The sequence below is a fragment of the Manis pentadactyla genome, chromosome 1 (assembly GCF_030020395.1).
Source record: "Manis pentadactyla isolate mManPen7 chromosome 1, mManPen7.hap1, whole genome shotgun sequence".
NCBI lineage: Eukaryota > Metazoa > Chordata > Mammalia > Pholidota > Manidae > Manis > Manis pentadactyla.
In genome coordinates this window covers 75,258,434-75,283,567 of record NC_080019.1, presented here as the reverse complement: position 1 = coordinate 75,283,567, position 25,134 = coordinate 75,258,434, and the positions used below count along the sequence as shown (strand labels likewise).

At 38.5% G+C, this 25,134-nt stretch overlaps 2 protein-coding genes across 2 annotated transcripts in view; both read right to left on the bottom strand.

Moving 5' to 3' along the window:
• Positions 1–25,134, bottom strand: part of NME9 (NME/NM23 family member 9) — a 153,130-nt gene that overhangs the window by 98,380 nt on the left and 29,616 nt on the right. The window lies entirely within an intron of this gene.
• On the bottom strand, positions 1,993–15,333 carry LOC130679590 (uncharacterized). The gene is made up of 3 exons (XM_057488835.1): positions 15,280–15,333; positions 12,495–13,147; positions 1,993–2,195 (listed from the first exon to the last, which is right to left on the bottom strand). The coding sequence occupies exons 1-3, from the start codon at positions 15,331–15,333 to the stop codon at positions 2,171–2,173; spliced, it is 732 nt and encodes a 243-aa protein (XP_057344818.1). The 3' UTR covers positions 1,993–2,170.

The following is a 25,134-nucleotide window of genomic DNA, read 5'->3' as shown; positions in this document are numbered from 1 at the left end:
GACTGTTAAAAGTACTGAGAATCACATTCAATTTACTCTCAATCCTTATAAAAGGATTAAGGCTATTCAGTAATTTATCAGAATGAAAGTGAAGAGGAAGTCTCCATTTTTTTTCTAATTTTTCAAGTACAGTGTCAGACACTCAAAGAGAAATTAAAAGTATTCCCAGACACACAAGGAGCTAACACCCCATGATAAAAATCCAAAGGGAAGACAGACAATAAAAACAGATCCAATAGGAATCCAGATAATATCAGAATCAGTTTTAGACATTTCTATGACTAGCTCAGCAATACAAAGACATACACATAACAGAATTGTTTAAAAAGTAGAAATTCTGGAACTGTGCATAACAAAACACAGAGATGGATTTATTTAAAATGAGAAATTTTGACTGAAGATAAAGAGCTTGACATCTCTTGCACACATCATTGAGAAAATGAGATTTGTGTCTGCCATGTACGAGCAGCAGCAGCTTGCTACTGATACTATGTGAGAAGTCTACCACTTTTGGAGGGGACCTAAAAAGAACAGGTTGTCAATCCTTCCTGTGAGGGTTCAAAAAAGACAACGTGGAAGAGGTAGGTAAGGTCTGAGGTAAGAAATTAAAAGCCGTTCTACATGGAGTGGAGAGAGAACAGGAGAGGGCTCATTCCAGACAGATATGTGACAAAAGCTGCAGCAGAAATGGTCTAGGAGAGCCTGGGGTCAAGTTTCCTAATTATTTGTTCCATACAGCTGATCTCTTCTTCCCTTACACTTAATGTCAATGACCTGAGGGACATGTGTCATTGCCAGAGTAAGAGAAGATCGTCCCAGACACACACCAAGGTCCAGCTGGAAAGTGGGACAGAATCTCTGTGTTTCTCGTGGCTGGCACCCAGCTCCCTACCCACCTGGGACCTTAGACTGCTCTTTGGAGATCTAGAGGCTCATACTCGTTTTGCATTAAGACCTTTGACTCAGGAAAGGCACCATGTTTTTTTTTTATTTTAGATTTCTATAGGTCAGAAGTCTGAAATGGGTCTCACTGGGCTAAAAGCAAAGTGTTGGCATGGCTGCATTCCTCATTGGAGGCTCTAAGGGAGAATGTTTTCTTGCCTTTTCCAGTTTCTATAAAGGGCCTTCGTTTGGCTTGTGACTCCTTTCCATCATCAAAGCCAACAGTGGCTGCTCTAGTCTTTCTCATATTAACCACTCGGACAGTGATTCTTCTGGCTTTCTCTTTCATCTTTTAGGGACCCTTGTGATTGTACTGAAACCCTCCAGGTATTCCAGAATAATTTCCCTATTTTAGGTAAACTGATTAGGAACCTTAATTCCACCCTCAACTTTAATTCTCTTTTCCCAAGTAATATAAACATTCAAACTTCCAAGGATTAGGATATGGACGTGGTTGGGGAAGCCATTATTCTGTCTACTACAGTGGTTTATTCCAAACTGCAAATTTATTGCAAATTTGAGAGAATGAGTCTCAACTACTTGATGTTTAGGTTTTGAACATTTCCAGACACCTACACTTAACTTCTTGAACTATGTGGACTGGCCCTTTCTTTTCTATACATCTACAGCTGAAGTTCAGCCTTAGAAAATTACTTTCTTTTCTCTCCCTCAATTTGTGAGGCGGCTCAAAGACAGAACATTTTGTCTATCGTAATCTCTACTCCACCTCTTGTCTAGGCCCTTCTCATCATTGGCTTCTCCTAGTTTTAACTCCAAACACTATTATAGTTGGTGAGTTGCCCATTTAGAAAGACTTTTTTCTAATTAAACATTTGAATTAAACATTTTTCTAATTAAACACAGACCACCAAAGATTCAAAGTTCATCACACACATATACCAACAATTTAAGATTTGGTAAAACACTGAAATACTTACATGGACTGAATTTAGGGTAATACCAATAAAGTAGAGACTTTTTTAAAAGTATGAAAGACCATTCTGAGAAGTTAAAAAAATTTTTTTCAAAGCATCTTATTTCCTATTGCTCAAAAATGTTTAGGGCAAACTTAGACACAAGATCATGAAGTTCACCTGCATCATGACTTTGAGGCGGTCCAAAGGGGCGGTACTGGTTCACGAGACGGCGCCCGCGACGCCTCCAGCGGAAAGCTGCTGCCACCACTGTCCGGACTCCTTTTCATCTTCTGTGAATTCATCCTGAATTGTTAAACTACCTCCAATGTCAATTCCCTGTAAAAATAGAAAGAAGATCACCATGATCCTTCAATTAAAAATAGATCATTCCAGAAAGTTGGTTTGTTTTGGAAAGAACCATGTGTTATTTTGGAGTTAAGATATTATTTTATAGTATATTCCTTAGAAAGTACACTGAACCAACCTGGGCATATAAATTCACTCATTTATACTAAATGAAGTGCAATATCAGTTCATAAGACAGGCTAATTAACAGTAATTACAAGTTTATAAAGCCAGGGACTACAACTTTCTTTCTTAATAGATTGAGAGCAACTTTTCTCCTCTTGGTCTAAGTCAAGTGAAAGGGAGGCATGTTCTCAGATGTAGTGAATCCTTTTTACCTACAAAAAGAAATGAGTTTGTCAATTCTTGAAAGATACTCAAAATTATACCATAATATATGCTTTAAATGTGTAAATAAAAGCTAAATGAAACTATGTATGTGAATATCCCTAAACTCATTCCTATACGACTGTGTATAAATATTTTTATAAATATGACTTGTCATTTAAAACATGAGTAGATTCTATCTAAAATTAGCTAGCAGGGAGGTATTGTTTAAAACGATCCATCCTCTAATCTATTCTAAACATTCCTATAGATTACAAATATTGCTTGAGAGAAATGAAATTTAGTATGGTAACATTTGTATAATTTATAATCTAAATGATTCTGGTATAAAAGATTTTACAGGTAAGAATGTAAGGACAAGAAAATATAATAAGTAACACTCCCTTTCTTAATTTTACTATCAATAAAACACATACACGGTTGTAGCCTCAACTGTTATCAACTATCTCCAAATATACAGTAAGGATCTGATTGTGTAAATATAACTTCACATAAGTATAAAAGGTATCAGGACAACTGAATTACTAATATGGCTTTATTTTATACTCACAGTTGAAAAGGCATTGAACACCAATAATTTTACAATGCTCTATGTAAGTTAAAGCACCTCATTTCATGTAAAAATGAGCATCAGAAAACAAATGGAGTTAAATATCACTCAGAAAAAATGTAAGAATAAACATAAGAAAAAGCAAAGGAAAGCTCATCCTGACAATTAAAAATTACCCAAGTTATTAAAACAATGATCTGCAATGTGAAAGAGCAACATAAACCAGAATTATAAAACCTAAAAAATTAGTAACACCTGGACAGTAATTCAGCAAACACAAAACAAAACATCATTTCAAAAATGAAGACTAGACCAGAATGGACACAAGGGAGAACAAAGAATATAATTTCATAGGGGAAATACAGCCTGAAAAGTGGAAAAAGTTTAAAATAGAAAAGGATTTAATGGCTACTTACTACATGACTCCACTTATATGAAATCCTAAGAAAGGTAAACTCCCAGAGATAGAAGACAGATGAGTAGGTGTCAGGGGCTCGGGGAAACAAGAGGAAATGTTTTGGGGTGACGGAGCTGCTCTGTCCCTTCATTGGGGAGGAAGTTCCATGGCCAGGATCCTCATCTACCCACTGCCTATGTGCAATGATGTAATTCTTAGCCTATTTATGGCTCTCGAGCTCCCTCTTCTGTTGTTTTGTGAAATATCCCATTTTGCTCTAACCATGTAATCTGCATCCTCCTTTCCCCCATCCTGCTCAATTTGGATTCTCCAGCAGGTTTTTTCAGTAGGGAGCCCTGTCTTGGAAGAGGCTTTAATTGGTTAGTGTTGAGGGGTAGCAGGACGCAGACTACGCCAACCCCTTCAGATCTGCTTGCGGACAGCTTATACTCACCTACTAATAAGATATGGAAGTCCCTGGCAGTTTCAACTGCTTTCCAAATTTGTTACTAAGATTTCTAGGGAATGTCTGTTGGTAAGTTCCTAGACTATCAAATGCCCCATTGCTTCCGTATGTTTCCTCCCACACACACACTGATGTTGCACAGGCCCTGGAGCTGTGTTGGTGGGTTGTTCCCACCATTAGTGCTTGGAGGTTTGTGTGGATACTTTATATTCTGGCTCAAATTTTGCCACATATTATGTTGTCCATAGATTTTTTTTGGTTTATTATCTAAATTTCCAAATCTCATGGGGAGATTTAGGGACTTTCTGAAGTTCAGGATCCACAGGGGAAGTTTTTAACTCATTTTTTTTTCCAGTAACTGATAGAAAAACAGACAAAAATTAATAAGTAGAGATTTCAACAACATAATTATTGAAAATGATTTAGTTTATGTATACTGAACCCAGAACAATCAAAACATGAAACATTAAAAAGTATTCTTGGTCATAAAGGAATTCTTACAAATTTAAAATGATAGGAACCATGTAGACAATATTCTCTGATTACAGTGGAATTAAGCTAGAAGTTAATAAAAACAGGATAACTAGAAAATACATAAAATCGTGTCCCATCTTCTACAGTTTAGGCATTATTACTAGTGGCAATGTGAACTCTGGCATCATTTGTGCACATAAAATTTACTGAAATCCATGAATAAGCATAACAGACGAGCCCATTAAAAACTCCTTCAAAGAGTTCATGTTGGTTTCAAAAGTGGATTGTACAATAAACTGAACTTTATTTACATCAGTATATTTTAGCAGAGTATTAATGAAATTCATTAAAAGTTGAACTTTTTGAGGAATACAGACAGACAAGTGTGAAATGCTAAGTGGATTGAGCCAAAGACTTTTAAAATCTTAAGTGGTTACTGAAAATAATTTTTAAACTCTTGTGTGTGCTCTCCCTACTTTCCATTTTAAATAATAAACTTTTTATTTGAAATAATTTTAGATTTTCAGAAAGTTACAAAGATAGTAGAGAGAAATCCTATTCTATCTCAGCCATTTTCCTCTGTTAACGTTTTATGTATCCATAATACATTTATTAAAACTAAGAAACCAATATTAGATTATTACTTAACCAAACCCCAGATTTTATTCAAATTTCACTTTTTTTCCCCAATAATGTCCTTTTTCTATTCCAGGATCTAATCCAGGATGTCATATTGTGTTTGTCATGTCTATTCAGTCTCCTCTGGTCTGTGATAGTTCCTCAATCTTTGTTTTTCAAGACCTTGACAGTTTTGAGGAGTACTGGTTATGTATTTTGTATCAATTTGGATTTATAGTATGTTTTCTCATAATCAGTCTGGATTATGGGCTTTTGGAAGGAAGTCAATAGAGGTGAAATGCCCTTCTCAAGTTATCACATCAGGGGATACAATGCTACCAACATAACTCATAAATGATGTTAACTGCATAAAAATCACTGCAACTGCAACATACATATCAATATATACATGTATATATTTTGTGTGTGTGTGTGTGTGTATTCTTTTGGCCTAAAAACTGCTGTAAAATATCTGAACATATTTGAGTTTTCTTCTTCCTGTAAGTTATTTGTCTTTTTTCCTTAATGTACAAGAGATTTTTCTTTCTTTAAAGTCTAATGATTTTTAGCATATTGTATGTCAGTGGTGGTTATTCTGGTCTGATTTTTTCCCCAGCTATGTTATTAACCTTATCAATACTTAGTTTCAAATTATTTTTTTAAACTTCAGGGACCTGTTTTTATAGTTTTTTAGTAATTGTCCATTGGTTTTTCTTCTACGAGAAATCTAATTATGTCTATTGGATGGTCTTTCCCTATGTTCATTATTTGTTGGTTTTTAAAATCATTTTAATCTTGTTCCTAATTTCTTCTTTCCATTCACTTTTTTACATATACATGCTCTAAAGTTCGCTGTATTTGGTGCACGATCCTATGATTCTTGACAATGCACACCATCATGTCCATTCCTACTGCATAGGCATATGCTTGCATACCCATTGGCGATAAGCCATTATTGCCATTGTTACTATAAAAAGAGCTCTGCCAGGTGCTAAGGCAGAGGAGAGCAGAGCCTGGAGAGGAGAACAAGAGAGCAAGAGAGCAGGAGAGAAGAGAGAAGAGGCTGGGAGAAGTGGAGACAGAGCCTGGAGTGGAGGCAGCGCTTGGGGCAGAGGCTGAGCCGGAGGCAGAGACAGAGACTTGTTTACCTGCAGACTACTGGGTGCAGATGGGGTTCCAACACTTGACCTACCACCATGAGAATAAAGCTTGGAATGAGTCTCTTTTTACCCCTAACATTCCATTGTCATTATTCAGTCTCAGTGAATCCAGAGCTGAAACCCACTTTGGCGTGGGGCTACAGCCTGTTATTCAGAAAAAGTCATACTACATATATATTTTCTACTATTTTGTTAAAACATAAAAACGAGAGAACATGCAACATAAAATTTGAGACATAGCAGAGTTTAGTTATCAAGAACGTACTGTGGAGCCAGACTGCCTCCACAGTTCTGCCACTTTGAGCTGTTTCAGTACCATTTTTTTCTCTCTCCTCGGGAATGACAGTAGTAACAGTTGCAGTAACAGTACCTTTCTCCAAGGATTATTTTGAGGTTTAAAAAGTTTAGAAAAATTCCTGGTCCATGGGGAAAGTGCTCAATAAATATCAGCTACCATTATGATAGCTATAATAATAATGTGAGTAGAGGACCCCATTTCTGGTCAGGGCATAAGGAATTCTGTGCCATAAGGAGAAGAGGGGTCCAAAATGGCAGTGTAGGAAGATCCTGAACTCCCCTCTTCCCAAGGACACACCAATCTACAGCCACAGATGTATCAGTTCCTTCTGAAATACAATGGAATACTACTCAGCTATGAAAAAGAATTTTATCTTGCTATTTGCAATATAATGATTGCCCTTGAGGGCCTTATGCTAAGTGAAATGAATCCCAGAATGACAAATATCACATGATCTCACTTATATGTGGAACCTAAAAAATAAAACAAACAAAATAAAACAAAATCTGGGCCCACAGATAGAGAGAACAGACTGGTGGTTGCCAGAGGGGAGGGGATCTGGAGAGGTCAGCAAATGGGTGAAGGGGATTAAGAAGTACAAGTTCCCAGTCATAAAATAAATCTCATGGGGATATAATGTACAGCATGGGGAATATAGTCCTAACATTGTTATTTGTAAGGTGACAGATGGTAATCAGACTTACTGTAGTGACCATTTTGCAACATATACAAATGCTAAATCATTATGTTGTACACCTGAAACTAATACAATATTGTATGTTACTTATACCTCAAAAAAAATTCTGTGCCATGTGGTCAAACAACATTTTCTAATATTGGTTATTTTTTGTATTTGCTATTTAAGCTTTAAAAATACATATGCCTTTTCATTCAATAATTCCATTTCTAGTGTTAATCCTAAATAATAATGGATGCACACAAAATTTGGCTATAATGATGACCACTGTAGTGTGCTTATAAAAGTATTTTAAAAAGAAAGCAAAGAGGACTACCTTGAAAGGGGCTTGGTTCAATAAATCATGGAAATAACATGCAATGGAATGGCAGACATCAATTAAAAATAGTTTTACAATTGAATAATGGTTTGTGAAAAAAACAGATAAGTACAATATTTTAAATATTAATAATAGTGTTTACCTCCAGTTGTTTCATTTTTATGCTTTTTTTGTTCTTTTTCTTTTCTACTTTCTATGTTTTCCATGTTAATCTTATTACTTTTGAGTTATGGAAAAGAATTCCTAAAAAGAAGTGCACAGTGCGCAGTGAACTAAAATCTTCAAAACATGAAGACATACTCTGGCCAAAGACAAGAAATCCCTTTAGCTTGTTTACAAAGTAAAAGATCCAATACACAGATGTGCTCATTAACTTCCTGGACACTCCCTTAATTCACATGTTTTTTTATCATAAGCTCATGTGTAACTTAGAAAAGTATTTAGCTATGAGCACAAAAAAGAATGAACAAAATGAGACAAACTTGGGAATCCTCAAAAATACAGGAAAAATTTTTTCTTACTATTACTTTATTAAAGCAGACCAGGTGTTAAATCTGCTCTGACAGTCTTAATAAACCTCAAAAGTGATTTAAATGATTTCACAAGGGAAGAGTGCTCTGAAGATTTAAGTAATGTCTTTTGGAAAGGTCTTCAAAACACTTTATTAGGCAATAATTTGGCTTCAGTTTTATATGATTACTATAATGGTACAATGTATTTTCTGAATGTTTTATTAACTATGGTATATAAAATCTGACCATTTTAATATTTATTACAAATATTACTATACAGAGATTACCTTTTAGTCTTTTTATTTTTTTCTAACCTCTTTAATGGACACATCTTCCCAGGAGAAACTGGATCCTTTTAAAATTAATTTTCACTAGTAACATTTAAAAAGGCACAATGATGCAAGGAAATTCTAGATGAAAAGTTCAGTAAGCAGGCTTATTTTCAATAGACCAAAATATAAGAAATCCATAATAAATACATCTCCACCTGCTTATCAGACTCACTGTTACACTCACATTTTGTCTCAGTGTAGTATGTTAAACATACAGTTTACGTCCTCATACCCTCTGCCCATGACATATTATATTCCCTGTAACAGGACAAAATAAAACAATTCATCTTGACTTCACTGTCATATGAGCAAGGCATCTGTCATAGCATTACCATTTCATCAGTCACTTACATGAGAAATCTCCAAGTTCAAGTTCTTATTAGCTCCTGCCTGGGTTATTTTAGTAGAGTCCTAATTTCTCTCCCCATTTCTAATCTACTCCCATTTGAATCCAAAGAGCATCAGCCTGCCTGCCAGCTTAAATTCCACTTTAGTCACATTACAACTTAGTGCAAGAATCTTAAATTAATTTTCATTCTATGGGCAGTGAAAAGCAAACTCTTTTTAATGGCATTCAGTCTTTATCTTCCACTTCTGTCCAATGTGAACTCTCTTTGCAATCAGGCCAATTGATCACCAACTCCTATTCATGACTTACTCAAACTGTCCACCCACCCTTACTTCCTTGTCAATGAAAATGCATCCTTCCAGCATGCTCAACTGAAAAGCTAATAGAGTTTTCAGTAACCATTACAGCTGTAAATAAACTCTCTACCTTCAGAATTTCAACAACACTCACATATTGTCTGCCCCATTGATTAGGCACTAAATTGTACTGTCTCCTACTCACGTGATTACACATCTAATGATCTAATTGTACTAAGAGGAGGTAATTCCCTTATGGGCCTTTATATTTGTTGTGCTTCTCATAGTCCTTGAGAGAGAGCTAGAAATATGGTAAATGTTCAATTAATATTTAGTAAACAATGAATGATCTACATCTTTAGTTTTTGTACAAAGCCCAATATATTTATAATTTGCTTATACCTCTAAGGCTTTTCTCTAACAAAATGAATTATTATCTTATGTAGGCTCATGCATTAGGGATCCCCAAGGCCACCCCCAGGTTCAGTGATTTTTTTAGGAGGACTCAGAGGACTCAGCACCTAGCTGTACTCATGTATAGGATTTATTACAGTGAAAGGATACAAAGGCGTATCAGCCAGGGAAAAGGTGCATGGGGAAAATTCCAGAGAACCAGTGGAGTCTCCCAGAACACAATTTCTCTAGCATCAAATTGTGATAACACATGCTTTCTATCAAGGAAGCTCATTAGATATGCAGTACCTGGGAGGTTTTTTTTTAAAGGGCTGGTCATGTAGGCACCCTCTGCCTAGCATAAACCAAAATTCTAGACTCTCAGAAAGTAGTCAACATAAACAACACTGTTGGTAGTCTAGGCACAGCTGAGCCACTCTTAAGTTTTATTATCAGTGTAGAGAACTACTGACCATTCAAGTTTCCAGATGCCAGCAAAAGCATGTAAGCAGGCCTTTCTAAGGAAAGTAGTCTAAGGCCTGTTATGTTTACCCTTTTCTATGTAGTTCATTTTTATGGGGGGAATGTTACAGTAGTAACTACATTTGATTTATAAGAGGCACATAAAGTGGCTTTTGAAAAAATTAATATTTAGCATTTAATTAGAGATGTACTGCCTAGACTGACATCCAAGAATTAGAAGTTTTGCAATTTTTAAATAATTCACATCCTTTAGATATTTTGGGTTTTCCTTTTTTTCTTGTAGAATGAGGTATCTTTTTCAACACTCTCATAGCTGTCAAAGGAATTAAGTATTAACAACTAAAGGAAACAAGCTCTTTGTCTTTTCTTTAAATGTCAATTGGTGCCACAGCACTGCGGTAGTTGTTTTAGGTTCATCATCTTACCAAAACCTCACAACAACCCCATATGCCAGTGATGATTTCTATTTTATAGCTGGAAGCTTTGAGAGACTAAGAACCCACCCAAGTTTACCAGGGGAGAGCTGGGATTTAGGTTCTGATCTGCCTCATTCCAAACCTTTGCACTTAGCTTTCTACAAGCTACCTCTACCTAAAAAGTCATAAGCTTCTTCTTATGAATAATTTCCCTCCTAACTATAGAGATCTGCTTTTCTTTTTCAGTTGTTTGGTCATACAGAGCACTATTCTTAACTTTACTGGCTTTAATTGAATTCAAATTTTAGTTGGAAGAGAAAGGGGTAAGTTTAACCCCAGATACTCTGAGTTTTCCTTTCCAACTCTCACAAATAACAAATCAGATTATACACACTTCTTGTTAAAACCGTTAGGAAGCTCCCTTTTCAACAGAGCACACAATTTCCCCCACTTTATCTGACATCAATCTGTTTGAAATAAGACCTATATCAGGATCATGGCATTTCACTCTTCAGATGTGGGGACCTTGGGAAAGTTATGATTTCTGAATCTCAGTTTACTCATCCACAAAATGGGAATCCCTACCTCACAGACTGCTGTGAGAATTTATAAGATAATATATTTAAAGGGCCCAGCCTATATATATTTGCAGAATAAATGACTGCCTCCAACACTGGAATAACTGACCAGTGAGTAGCAAAACCAAATCAATAATCTGAGGGAGAAAGGACGTAGTAGGAAGTACCCTGACCACCAGGTGTCACCACTGGCCCAGAAGAGCTGGTCTGTCAGATAAGGGGGTGGGACCCTGCAGCAAAACACGGTAAGACTCAGGGTTAAGACTCTCACTTGAACCTACAGGATATTCAAGAATTGACTTTGGATTTTCAGCATCTTAAGCGGCGGTACAATATTGATTGCACCATTCTAAGTTACACTGTTCTCTTAGTGGTGTGTTAAAAATGATTATAGTACAGTTAATTAGCTGAATAACCATAAATTTGTCATCTCAGTTTAATTTTAAAAACCATCCTTGGCTGACTGTTTTTTAATGCTGAGAATTAACAGTGTTTCATACATCCTTTGGCCTATTTGACATTTATGTTTCTGGATTTCATAGACTTCAATATTGCCACCACAGACAATTTTATGGCCCCAAGTTCACAACCCATTGACATTATTTCCTTTACATTATTAATAGGGATGACAGGTAAAAGGAAAGCAGAATGAATATTTTTAGGGTCAAAGTAAAGTCTATGTACGGTAAATTTAGGAAAATAAGTATCAACTATTAACCTTTTCTACTGATCTCAGGAATTTAAAGGTTCATTTAAAAAAATCTGTAAATTTTCCATTTTCTTATGGAACACTTACCTTAGGGTAAATCTGTTAACCTAAAATAGCCCTGAGATGGCTCAAGGAACGCTACCACTCCTGCCTTCAATCTATAATCTGCCAAGGACTCTCCCTCCCTGAGAGTGTCCAGAGGCTCACTTCAAAATGAGGGCATGGTTTGGGCTCTCTTTCTAGTTCTAAGTCCTCCACGCGGAGAGCCACTAGCGGCCTCTTTAAGATTGGCAATTCAGCGAGGGAGAGCGCGTAACTGGAGATGCAGCTCTCAGACGAGGCACAGACTGCTGTCCCGTGGGCCAAGGAACACATGACCAGGCCGACCCCGGCTGCATCCTGGGCTCTCCACTCCCCGAGGAACCAACAAGGGAGGAGTTAGGCTAGCACAGGCTTCAGTTCAGAGCGGGCACTCTCGGTACTCGAGCAGTTTGGGTTATTTTTGCTTTTGTTTTAACAACAACTCAAGTTCCACTTTGCATTTCACAAACAAATCGAAACGTCTTAAGAGAAACCAGAAGCATCCTTTCCCTTCTGGCCATTGCTTCCATGCCTAGAGAAATTAGGAGGGAAGCGCAGATACCAGGAACCATTTAGAATTAGGAGAGCAAGGAAGCCCATCCCAGCCGACGTGGACCCATTTGCGAAGCACTTTCTGCAGATCAACAAATTCCTGCCTGGTTTCAGACTGATTCTCTAAAGAGCAGCTCATGAGGCTGGCCACGCTGCTGGAGCAAATGGGCCAAGAAAGAGATGCAGCCCACCAAACAAGCCCCCGCGGGGCGGACTCGAGCGCAGCGGCTCGGAGGAGTTGGCGGCGCGGAGGGCGCGTTACCTGGGGAACTCGGCGGTGAAGCTGCCGCCGTCCAGCAGCCGCATCTTGCAGAAGAGGACCCCGTTGACGAAGGTCACCGAGGAGAGTTCCTCGAGCTCAAAGTCCACCTTAAACTTCTTCTTCATCAACGTGAGAGCCAGACGCCGGCGAGCGGGGTGCGGGGGCGGTCCCAAGGGGCGCACAGGCCGGCGCCGCCGCCTCAGTTCGCCAGAACCCTGGGCCCGCTCGACTCCACGGCCGGGGCCGCGAGCTGCGCGCGGGGGCGCGGTCGGGGGGCGCCGCAGACCGGCCGGGGCCGCCGCCGCCTCTCGCAGCAGCCCGGGCCGGAGCGCGGCGGCGCGGACCCCGCCCGTCCGCGGGGAGCGGTCGTGCTGCAGCTCACCTGGGTGGCTGGCGCCCTTTCGGTGCTCAGCTCGCAGCCGCCGCCGCCGCCGCCGCCCGTCCGAGAGCCGGCGAGGTGAAGCTTGCAGAGCGATCGCTGCCTCAGCGCCACGGAGCCCGAGGCGCCCCCAGCGGCGGCAGCCGGCAGCGCGCCGCGGGGCTGAAGCGGGAGGGCGGGCGAGGAAATTCGGACCGGCGGGCGCTTCGCCGGGAAACTGCCCCGCGACGGCAGTAAGCGCGTCACGCTTCTCTCGGGTTAAAGAAAGACAAACCTAACCAAAAGGGAGCTTCCTTATACAGCTTCCTCTCGGCTTTTCTTTCAGGTTTTGCTCCGCGCCCTCCTTCCCTCCCCCTCCAGTGATATTTTTTTTCCCTTGGGTTTGAGAGTCATGGGTTAATAATAGGGAGAATCAGAATCGCCAAAACGTTTTCATCAAATTGAAATCCTAAAACTAAAATTTCCCTTGGGTACTGTAAATTCATGAGCCTTCTAAAGTAAAATGAGGACAAAGTAGGAAAAAGGAAAGGGATTAACATGTGTTGAGGGCCTACCAAATGCCCAGGCTCTGTACTGCTACAGGCATTTTCTCTTGTTTATACTTTAGTTTCTGTCACCCAGAATAAAAGAGTACAGAAGATAAAATAAAACCTTCCTTTATAAAAGTTGGCTGTCCATACTGAGCACTGAAAAGCCTAAACATAGTCTCCACAGATGCATATCAATTACCTGCTTTCTATAGGCTGTCTTTGTTGTTACAATGTATGTTGCTTACTTGGTTATATAATGTTTATGTTTCAAACCGAGTTACTGTCCTTTTAACACAGATTCCCTCGCAGTAATCTCTGAGAGGGTGTAATTGAAGAGGTTCTCCTTCCCAGGTCACTCATTTATTCGTGCAGTCCTATAAAAGTATTTTTCAATCATTACAATGTTAAAAACAAAAGAAACCTCAAGAATTTTACAACCTAGTGATGGAGACATAAGTAAATCACATTAAAAAAACAAAAACAAAAAACCCTAGCATCAAGGTGTGTTTGTTCAGAATGAAAAAGCAGTTTGTCTAGAACTCAAAAGAGGAAGCAATTAATTAGTTAACCAGTATTCTGAATTTCAGAGAATGAATAGGATTTGAGACAAAGTGGGAGGGAGGTGTTCCAGGTGGAAGACCTGGAAATAAAGACTTAGAGGCAGATCTTAGGAATTTGGGTTGGGGGGTTGGTAGTTGTTGCAAATGGCAGGATGCCTTTTTATGGCCGAATAATACGATAATAAAGCTGGTTCCCCAGCAGGACCAGGCAGGAGAGGCAGTGGGAAGAGCTAGGGGGATTTTAAGGTTTGTAACTTGTACGACTAGATGGATGTTAATTCCATTGACTGAACTTTGGAATCAGGAGGAGAGCGGGTTTGGAATGGAAGAGATAATGAGTTGAAGACTACAGTGTGCCAGGCACTATGCTGGAGACTAGAGATACAAGTGGATAGGACACACAGGCTTATCAATAATGGAAGTTAACATGGATGTGCAAAGTTAACATGGATCAATTAGAGAGAGACAGTGAGAGAGAGATCTTCATGATCCGTGGAGTGCAGAGGAGGGAGTTTCTAGAAAGTGCTGCAGAACAGTTCTGGAGGATTTGGACTGAAAAGAAGCTATTAAATTGAAAATCCAGGAGGTCATTGGTAATCTTGGCAAGAGAAATCACCATAGAAGGTGGTGGCAACATTAGATTAAAATCACCTGGGAAGTGAATGGAAGGTAGTAATGAGGAGTGGGTGACTAAAAGTTATTTTTTTCTGACTTTTGTCAGTGAATGAAGAGAGGGCAGTTGCTACAGGAGGAGAGTTCAAGCTTTTTCAATGACATTTAGGTACTATCCAAGATTTATTGAGAGCCTAATTTGTGCCACGCACGTTAATAGGTTCTAGGGATCTAAAATGCAGTCCCTGTTCTATATTACTGTGTATTGGATGACACAGATTAAGTAAGCAGGCAGTTGCAGTACTATGTAACGTTGAGTTCTGTCTGTATAGCATGGTGAGTAGAGGCTGCTGTGGTAGCATATAATAACATCTAACGAGGATAAAAAGGCTTAAGATGGAAGGCTCTCTAGGTAAATGACTCTTGAGCTGATGTCTGAATGATGAGAGTGGGGGTGGGAAGCGGTTTCCAGCAAGAAGGTGGTGCGTGTGCAAAGTCTCCGAGGAAGAGAGGCCATGTTGCAAGAGGAACTGAGAGTAGTTCAGTCTGGCTGCAGCTTAGACTGGGGTGTGGTGAAGGGGCTGTAGAGAGCCAATGAAGTTTTAAAACAGGAATGACATATTCTGATTTGCATTTTATAAAGCTCTCCAAGTACAGTAAAGCTGGAGGAAGGGAGAGAGGCTAGTACTCGTTTTTAGACCCACGGTTTGATTATTAAACACCTTGTATGAGTCAAGGTCCAGGCAAAAATTAGACATCATACTCCAAGTGTTTAAATAAAGAAAGTTTATGAAAGGACTCCTTAAAGAACTGAGGGCAGGGTCAGGACCCACAGTCTAGTGGGGAGTGCAGAAGAGGGGGGATAAATATCCTGACCTCTTTCACCTCCTGCTTTCTGCTGTCAAGTCACTTTCTGCTGGTCCCTCCCATGATCTAAAACCAAAGCCAGAGGGCAGAGGGATGTGATGATGCAGTTCACAGAGGATGGCCTCCTGGGACACAGAAGAGCAGAGAGTGGATGGAGGTAAAGAGACAAGAAGCTACCAGGCGCACACCTGATTTAAGCAGGGTTCACTTTAGGAGCCAAAACCACTCTAGATATTTAAAAAAACTAAGGGATATCACTCAAGCAATTCAGTGCTTCTGAAACCCGTTATAGGAGGGGTGGAGTCAACAGACTACTGAATTAAAGGTCACATCATTTGTGGCAACTATTCCTAGTGTTCACTAATACCTGGTCCTCCTTTATTTCCTGGGCATATGGGGGTTTCTATTTCCTGATCCTCTTATAGTCATGTGGGGCCATGTGACTAGCTCTAGCTCCTAAAATGTGAGAAGTCCTTGCCAAGATGAGATAATGAAAACCCTTTGAGCAATTCTCTAAACTTTTTCTTCCCTGTTGCAAGTCATGGAGGGAACCTTGGGTTAAGATGTAGTAGCTACAGACTGAAGAACCCAGATCACTGAGTCAGCACATGGAGAATTACTGCCCACTCCTACAGTAAACATTTTTTCCCCAGTTTTAATTGAGGTACAAATGACATATGACATTGTATGAGTCTAAGCTGTACCTTTGGACTAATGTAAAATATGATTTGATACATATGTATATATGAATCATATATATATAGATATATATATATGTCATATATACATAGGTATATATGACAAAATGATGACCATAATAAATTTAGTTAACATTAATCACCTCAGTTACAATTTTTTTCTTGTGATGAGAAGTTATAATTGCTAAGAGATCTACTTTCTTAGCAATTTTCCAATATATACTATGTATTTTTTTACTATAATCACCATGCTGTACATTACATCCCCAGAACTTAATTATCTTATAACAGGTAGTTTGTACCTTTTGATCCCCCTTCACCCATTGTACCACCCCCTACTCCCTGCCTCTGGCAACCACCAATCTGTTCTGTATCTATGAGTTTGGTTTTTGAAGAATCCACATATAAGTGAGATCACACAGTATTTGTCTTTCTCTTAGTTTGCTTAGCATAATGCCCTCAAGATCCATCCATGTTGTTGCAAATGTCAGGATGCCTCTTTGTGGCTGAATAATATTTCATTGCATATGTGTCACATTTTATTTATCCATCCATCTGTCAGTGGACACTTAGGTTGTTTCCATGAGTTAGCTATTGTAGATAATGTTGCAATGAATATGGGGGCACAGATATCTCTTTAAAATGGTGACTTTTTCCATTGGATATACACCCAGAAGTAGGATTGCTGGATCATGTAAAAGTTCTGTTTTTAATTTTTAAAGGAATCTCCATACTGTTTTCTATAGTGGCTGCACCAATTTACAATCCTACCAATAGTGCCCACAAGGGTTCCCTTTTCTCCACATCCTCCCCACACTTGTTACTTCTTAAGCTTTTTGATAATAGCCATTCTTATAGGTGTGAGGTAATATCTCTTTGTGGTTTTGATTTGCATTTCTCTGATGATCAGTGGTGTTGAGTATCCCTTTTCATGTACCTGTTGGCCATTTGTATGTCTTCTTTGATTAAATGTTGATTCAGTTCCTCTGCTCATTTTTTAACTGGATTGTTTTTTCTTTCTTTCTTTTCTGTTTTTTGCTACTTGAGTTGTATGAATTCTTTATATATTTTGGATATTAACTCCTTATCCAATACATGATTTGAAAATGCTTTCTCCCACATGAAGAGGCTGGGTGCCAGGAACATGTCATCACACCTTACTTGAAGTGGTCACAGCACCAGAAAGATGACCCTCAATTCAATTTCACCTGCTATTTTCGTAAGTGCATCTTTTTGGCAGACCTTATTTGCACGTAGAATTTGAATGGCAAGGGATTCTGAAGGACGTAATTTTTAGCTTTCCAACTTGATGGAATGGACGCTGAGGCAGCAGATCTTAGAATCTACCCCAATACCTATAATAAAGTTCCTCAAAGGCAGGGATGGCTTGCTAATCATCTTTGTATGTCTTATGTCCAGCCCAGTACCTGGTATTAGTGTGTATTCAATACACGTTTCTTGAAATGATCTGAATTTATGGACCATCTTAAGTGTTTTACCTCTCAGATAAAATGATAAAGGTGTTAGACATGTGCTAAAACATCTTGTGTCAGAGATTTGACAGTTCTTATAGCACCCTCTTATAAGTCTCCAACCGAAAGGAGTGGGCAAAAGAAAAAAATAACCATATGAAACAATTAGAGAATAATTATGTAAGTTAAAGTTAGGATTCAGCTGCAAATAAAACTCAAACAACAGTGGCTTAAATGTGACAGAATTAACTGGATTGTTTTTTCTTTCTTTTTTGTTTTTTGCTGATTGAATTGTATGAAATGTGACAGAAGCTCATTTCTCTCCTAATTAAATAAAGTCAGGGGGTAAACAGTCCAGTGCTGGTATGGAGCTCCACAATCATCAGGTACCTAAACTCTGTTACTCCATCATCCTTAACATGTCGTTTTCACCCTACAGCCTAAAATGACCACTTGAGCTCCACGCACCATTTCTCAGTTCCAGCCAGCGAGAAGATGGAAAGAAGAGAGGTGAGCCCAGAAGGAAGAAAGGTATTCTCTTCCTTTCAGGAACACTTCCTGGATGATGTACAACCCAATTTTACTTAAATTCCATTGCCCAATGAAATGTGAACTGAAATGATGGCACCAATTCCAGGCCTGGACCATAAAAAGCTCCCATGCATGTTCTTCCCTCTCTTCCCATATCTGCTGGTTGGAATTTGATGTCTAGGAAACTTTTAAAGTTACACATTGAGATGACAGAGGCTTTATAAGCCTGGGTCTCTAGGTTAACTATGTGGCAAAGTGTTACTCCCTTACTCCTCTATTCCCCCCCAGGAACAATTACATTGAATTGTAATGTGACCTTTGGATGTATGTTTGCCACAATAAGCTAGTGTTGCCTTAATTGAAGAAATTGTCACAGAGGTAGGGTGCTATTGTCAAAATCTAAAATTAGGCAAGCAGGCAGTAGACAACAAGCAAACTATCATTAGGAGCAGGAAATGGAAATCTACAACCAGACATTGAGTACAAGAGTTGCCTACGATAATTCAGAAGGCAAATAAGGTATCTACAAAGTCCATATCTCTAGAAGGGGTTGGAAAATGGAATGGAGAGAGTATAGCACTAGGGAAGAAGGATGAAATGGATATTTGATGACCAAATGTGTGGACCATGGCATGGAGTGCTAGGTCATCACCAAACCTGTTTTCTTTCCCTCCAGAGTATATAGTTAGATTATATTTTCCAGTCTCCCTTACAATTAAGTGTTGCTGCAAAACTGAGTTCCAGCCAATAAAATGTGTACAACTTCCAGGCCTGGTCTGGAAAAGCCTGCATGTGATCCTTTCATTCCTCCCCCATCGGATGGCTGGATGCCCATGTCAAGATTCCTTGGAAGATGAAGACAGCCTTTATCAGCCTGGGTCTTCCTATTAGCAGCTTATAGCAGAATTGATGGAATTTCAAATGATCAGCAGATAGTTTTAATAATAAAGAACATAGAAATGAAGGTATCAGGCATGTTTGTTTATTAAAAACTACTCACAAGTTTTGCAATAAAATATATCAGAATACTTTGAAGTGATATTTCTTAGAAAAGGTTATTTTATGTTGTTATGTAGTTAAAAATATGTATTTCTTTTCATGTTCTTTCTTCTTTTTTTGCTGGTGTTTATCTACAGTGTCAGGTCCAGTGTTTTTCTATGCATTAGATCATGTCTTACATAAAACTATCTGTGTAAATGCCTTAAATTGAATATAACGTACATATTTCTTTATTATTTATTTAGTTGACTAGTATGCAGCTATTTAATTAGAAGACATAAAAGCAGTAAGAGTTGGATCTTCTCAGGGAGTCGAGGGTAGGGAAAATAAAGCAGAAGAAAGTTGAGAAAAATACATTTACGTAACTATCAGAGTACTTCAGAGGAGGAAGCAGTTACTTCCAGATGAGACATTAAGAGAAGGCTTCATGGAGGATGTGGCATTGAGCTAGACCTCGAGCCTTAAAGGAAGTGTAGAATCTACAAATGCAGAGAAGAAAGGAAAGATCATTTCTGACAGGAGCCAAGGCAGCGAGCAGGAAAGCATGAAGTTAGGGAGGAGAAGAATCTGCACTAGAACAAAGGAAAAAGCAGCCATGAAAAGGAGTAGAGGAAAACCATGTCTGAAACATAGATTGTGGCCAGAACCTGGTTTTAGATGCTAGGCTGGGTATTCTGGACTTTATTTTGTAGATTGTGAAGCATTTGAACAAAGAATGAAAAATCAAGATTGTTCATAGGAACATTGATCTGACAGGAGTATTTAAGATATAACGGGCTAGGGAGAGGCTAATACAGGAGCCGGATAGAAGGCTAGCTCTTACAGCAGGGCAGACAATAGGTTATGAGGCTCTGAGGATACTAGAGGGGCATTAGAGGAGACTCAAGAGAGGTTATTGTAAAACTAGGATCAATAAGCCCTGGCAACCTATTGCCTATGGTGGTGGGATAGGGAGAAGTGTAAAAAAAAAAGGACTCCAAATTATAAATCTCCATGATAGAGAGGATGGTAGTATTTCAGGCAAATTTACAGATTTCAGGAGAAAAAACAGATTAAGACTGATACAGAAAATATTCTCTTGTTACAAAGAAATATATTTACACTATGTTCTGGAACTATACATATTCAATGCACTTTAACTGATGCCAGTGATGGAAATGTGAAGTGCACTGGGGACATCTTGAATTTTGCACTATGATAATGATGTGTGTCCAGGTTACTTATATTTAATGCTATTTCCTGTATTACTTAAGTATATTTATGTTCTCAGTCTGCTGAGTTTGGAGAAATGCCTCTTGTAACCTTAAACTGACCTTCTTGGTTAGCAAACATCTGAGGGATATAGATTTTTTTATGCATTCAAAATCTTTAACCAAGGAGACTCTTAAAATAGCACAAAAGATCTTAATCTTGAACAACAAAAAAAAGTGCCCATCCACGTACTTTGAATGCTTAAACTCAAGGACTTTCCAGATTAAATCTGCTATAGGTAATATATTTCAAATAAATAGCCCATAGACTATTACTGTCACTATCATAACTAATGCAATCAAATATAATTCCCCAGTTGGAAAGCATAATTTTTATTCATATAATCTTTCAAAGAAGGAATATTCTAGTTTCAGTAGAATTGATTAAGATAATTTTTTAAAGGTTTAACACTGTTTTACTAAAGTTCTTCTAAATAGGGAAGATCTGTTGTGAAAAGTGAGTCCGTGTATAATACAAAATGTTCTAAATAATATCCAACTTCGTATCTTTTCATTTCCATCTGAAAAGAATTATAATAGGAATATGCAGTAGGCCTATTACCGTGATACTTTTAACGCCATATTTAACTTGATTCATTTAAAATTCTCCTTTAAATCCTTACAGCTATCTTTATAGGAAGTTTTTTTTTTTAAGTGGTTGATTTGGGAGATGAGGGCCAAGACTTAAGGTATGTTGAGACACCCAGGGTCATTTCTTTTCTTTGGTATGCTTCAAAATACCAGCTAAGAAAAGATGAGAGGTTGCTGCATGGGAACAAGATGATTACACGCTTGACATGTCAGGTTGGTCAAGGGTGATTGTAGCAAAACCTTCACCCTGATGGTTTTACTATGAAGCAATAGAACAGAACAGTAACGTGGATGATAAATAATAAAAGAAAAACGTTTTCTAATGACAATATAGGAAAGGAAACTGGGTAAATGTTCAAACAACTGATTTAAAAGCAAGTTTTGTCAAAATTATCCAGTGATTTTCTTTCATTTTTGGCTTTATTTTCAGTGCAGCCTTGATTGCTTAATCCATATCTTAGCTAATCAGGCACCTCCATTTGTGGAAACTTTTTTGGGGGCCAAAAAATTGGCCTTGTGCTAATATAAGCGTGGGCTAGAGCCATGGTGCTGCCTCCAGATGGAAGTTGTTAGCAGAGAGGAAATATGGTGGTTATGTGGTCTAGAAGGGACAAGGGCAGGAGGAAGTAGTTCCCGTCTGTCCTTGCTGATGAGAGTGGCATTTGCTGTTGAGAATACAGATGTGCTTTGACTTACACTGTAGATGTATTCCTGAAAAATTGTGTATAAACTGATGTTCACTGTTAATCAAATCTGAATGGCTTTATTATATCTTCAGAATTCCTTTACTTTCATTTTTGATTGATCTTTAATTGGCAGGAGTTTCTAATACTTTAATTCTAAATTTCTCTGTTATAGCTCACATAGTCAAGACCTGCTTTGTTAATCCTAAAACTTTTAAAATTCCCTTATAATGTGAAAAATGTCTGTTTCCTCTACCACATTAATTTAAATTTTGCAAACTGTATGTCTGTTATGCTGTATATTTACTGATATTATTACCATTATTCCATAATAGCATTTATCAAACACTTATCAGGTACTAGGCATTGTTCTAGTCTAAGCACTTTCATGTACTCATTTATTTAAACCTCATCATTCAATGATGTAGATATTAGTCTTCCATTTTACAGATGAGGAAACTGAGGCACAGGGATATTAAGCAATTCTTTCAAACTTACACAATCAATAAGTGGCAGAACCCTGTACACCAGGGTTTCCTAAATGAGGTTTATAACTGTAATTGAGTCAAACGTGGAAGGCTTTATGTCTGGAAGTAGTCTTTTTCTGCCTACATTCCACTGGGCAGAACTTAGTCACATGGCAGCATGTAATTGCAAGAGAGACTGGGGAATGTAGTTTGTATTGTATTCTCAGGAGGAAAATGGAAATACTTTGGTAAATTGTTAAGCAGTCTCTGGACATACAGCTACAAATTAGTAAACACACAATTAAATAACTTGTGATAAATGCTGTAATAAAATAGTATGTATGAGTGAGAATAATGGAGTGGGGGTGGGGAGTTATTTCAGAAAAGTCTTTCATGATGAGATATTTAAACTGAGACCTGAAAAATGAGAAGACAAAGAATGGTAGGAGAAAGAACATTCTAGGCATGTAAGATGGTTCTGAGGTGGGAAAGAGCTTAGAGAATCTGAGGACCTGCAAAACCAGTGTGGCTAAGCCCAGGAAAGAGTGGCATGAGACAGGCTGGAAGAGGTAGGCAAGGACCACATCATGCAGTGCTCCATAGAAGATATTAAGGAGTTAGCATTTAATCCTAATAGCAATGGAAAGACATAATATTTTAGTATTTCTAACGTGATGTTAAAAGAGGACTCTTTCTGACTCAATTTCAGCTGAGGGGCCAATTACCCCACACTCCAAAATGAAGTGTAAGAGTCACATCATCAATAGCAAAATTGCAAAGAAGGTGTTACCAACCGGTTCTGTGGATTCTTACTCCCCTATCTTTTTTTTTGTAGATAATTATTTTTTTATTGAAGGGTAGTTGACACACAGTATTACATTACATTAGTTTCAGGTGTACAACACAGTGATTCGACATTTATATACATGATAATTCTAGGTACCAGCTATCACCATACCAAGTTGTTACCATATTCTGACTATATTCCTTATGCTATACATTACATCCCGGTTACTTATTTATTTTACAATTGGAAGTGTGTACTTTTTTTTTTTTTTTTTGTGAGGGCATCTCTCATATTTATTGATCAAATGGTTGTTAACAACAATAAAATTCTGTATAGGTGAGTCAATGCTTAATGCACAATCATTAATCCACCCCAAGCCTAATTTTCGTCAGTCTCCAATCTTCTGAAGCATAACGAACAAATTCTTACATAGTGAATAAGTTACATGGTGAACATTACAAGGGCAGTCATCACAGAAACTTTCGGTTTTGCTCATGCATTATGAACTATAAACAGTCAGTTCAAATATGAATACTCATTTGATTTTTATACTTGATTTATATGTGGATACCACATTTCTCTCTTTATTATTATTATTTTTAATAAAATGCTGAAGTGGTAGGTAGATGCAAGATAAAGGTAGAAAACATAGTTTAGTGTTGTAAGAGAGCAAATGTAGATGATCAGGTGTGTGCCTGTAGACTATGTGTTAATCCAAGCTAGACAAGGGCAATAAAACATCCACGGATGCAGAAGATTTTTCTCAGAACGGGGGGGTGAGGTTCTAAGCCTCACCTCTGTTGATCCCCAATTTCTCACCTGATGCCCCCCCTGCGACTGTGCCTGTCTTAGGTTGTTCCTCCCTTGAGGAATCTTACCCGTCTCTGGCTAACCAGTCATCTTCCGGGGCCATACAGGGAAATGTAAAGTTGGTAAGTGAGAGAGAAGCCTTGTTGTTTGAAAAGGTTAGCTTTTTACTTCTTTGCATATTTATGCCCTGTGGCTTCTATGCCCAGCATTTGTCTTGAGGTATCTTTACCACTTGGGAGAATTATGATATTATGAATATTATGTTTACTAGGCTCTCCCCTATACCAGGTCCCCCCTATAAACCCCTTTACAGTCACTGTCCATCAGCATAGCAAAATGTTGTAGAATCACTACTTGCCTTCTCTGTGTTGTACAGCCCTCCCCTTTCTCCCACCCCCCCATGCATGCTAATCTTAATACTCCCCTTCTTCTTCCCCCCCTTATCCCTCCCTACCCACCCATCCTCCCCAGTCCCTTTCCCTTTGGTACCTGTTAGTCCATTCTTGAGTTCTGTATTTCTGCTGCTGTTTTGTTCCTTCAGTTTTTCCTTTGTTCTTATATTCCACAGATGAGTGAAATCACTTGGTATTTCTCTTTCTCTGCTTGGCTTGTTTCACTGAGCATAATACCCTCCAGCTCCATCCATTTTGCTGCAAATGGTAGGATTTGCCCTTTTCTTATGGCTGAGTAGTATTCCATTGTGTATATGTACCACATCTTCTGTATCCATTCATCTATTGATGGACATTTAGGTTGCTTCCAATTCTTGGCTATTGTAAATAGTGCTGCGATAAACATAGGGGTGCATTGGTCTTTCTCAAACTTGATTGCTGCATTCTTAGGGTAAATTCCTAGGAGTGCAATTCCTGGATCAAATGGTATGTCTGTTTTGAGCATTTTGATGAACCTCCATACTGCTTTCCACAATGGTTGAACAAGTTTACATTCCCACCAGCAGTGTAGGAGGGTTCCCCTTTCTCCACAGCCTCGCCAACATTTGTTGTTGTTTGTCTTTTGGACGGCAGCCATCCTTACTGGTGTGAGGTGATACCTCATTGTAGTTTTAATTTGCATTTCTCTGATAATTAGCGATGTGGAGCATCTTTTCATGTGTCTGTTGGCCATCTGTATTTCTTTTTTGGAGAACTGTCTGTTCAGTTCCTCTGCCCATTTTTTAATTGGGTTATTTGTTTTTTGTTTGTTGAGGCGTGTGAGCTCTTCATATATTCTGGACATCAAGCCTTTATCGGATCTGTCATTTTCCAATATATTCTCCCATACTGTAGGGTTCCTTTTTGTTCTATTGATGGTGTCTTTTGCTGTACAGAAGCTTTTCAGCTTAATAGATTTCCACTTGTTCATTTTTGCTGTTGTTTTCCTTGCCCGGGGAGATATGTTCAAGAA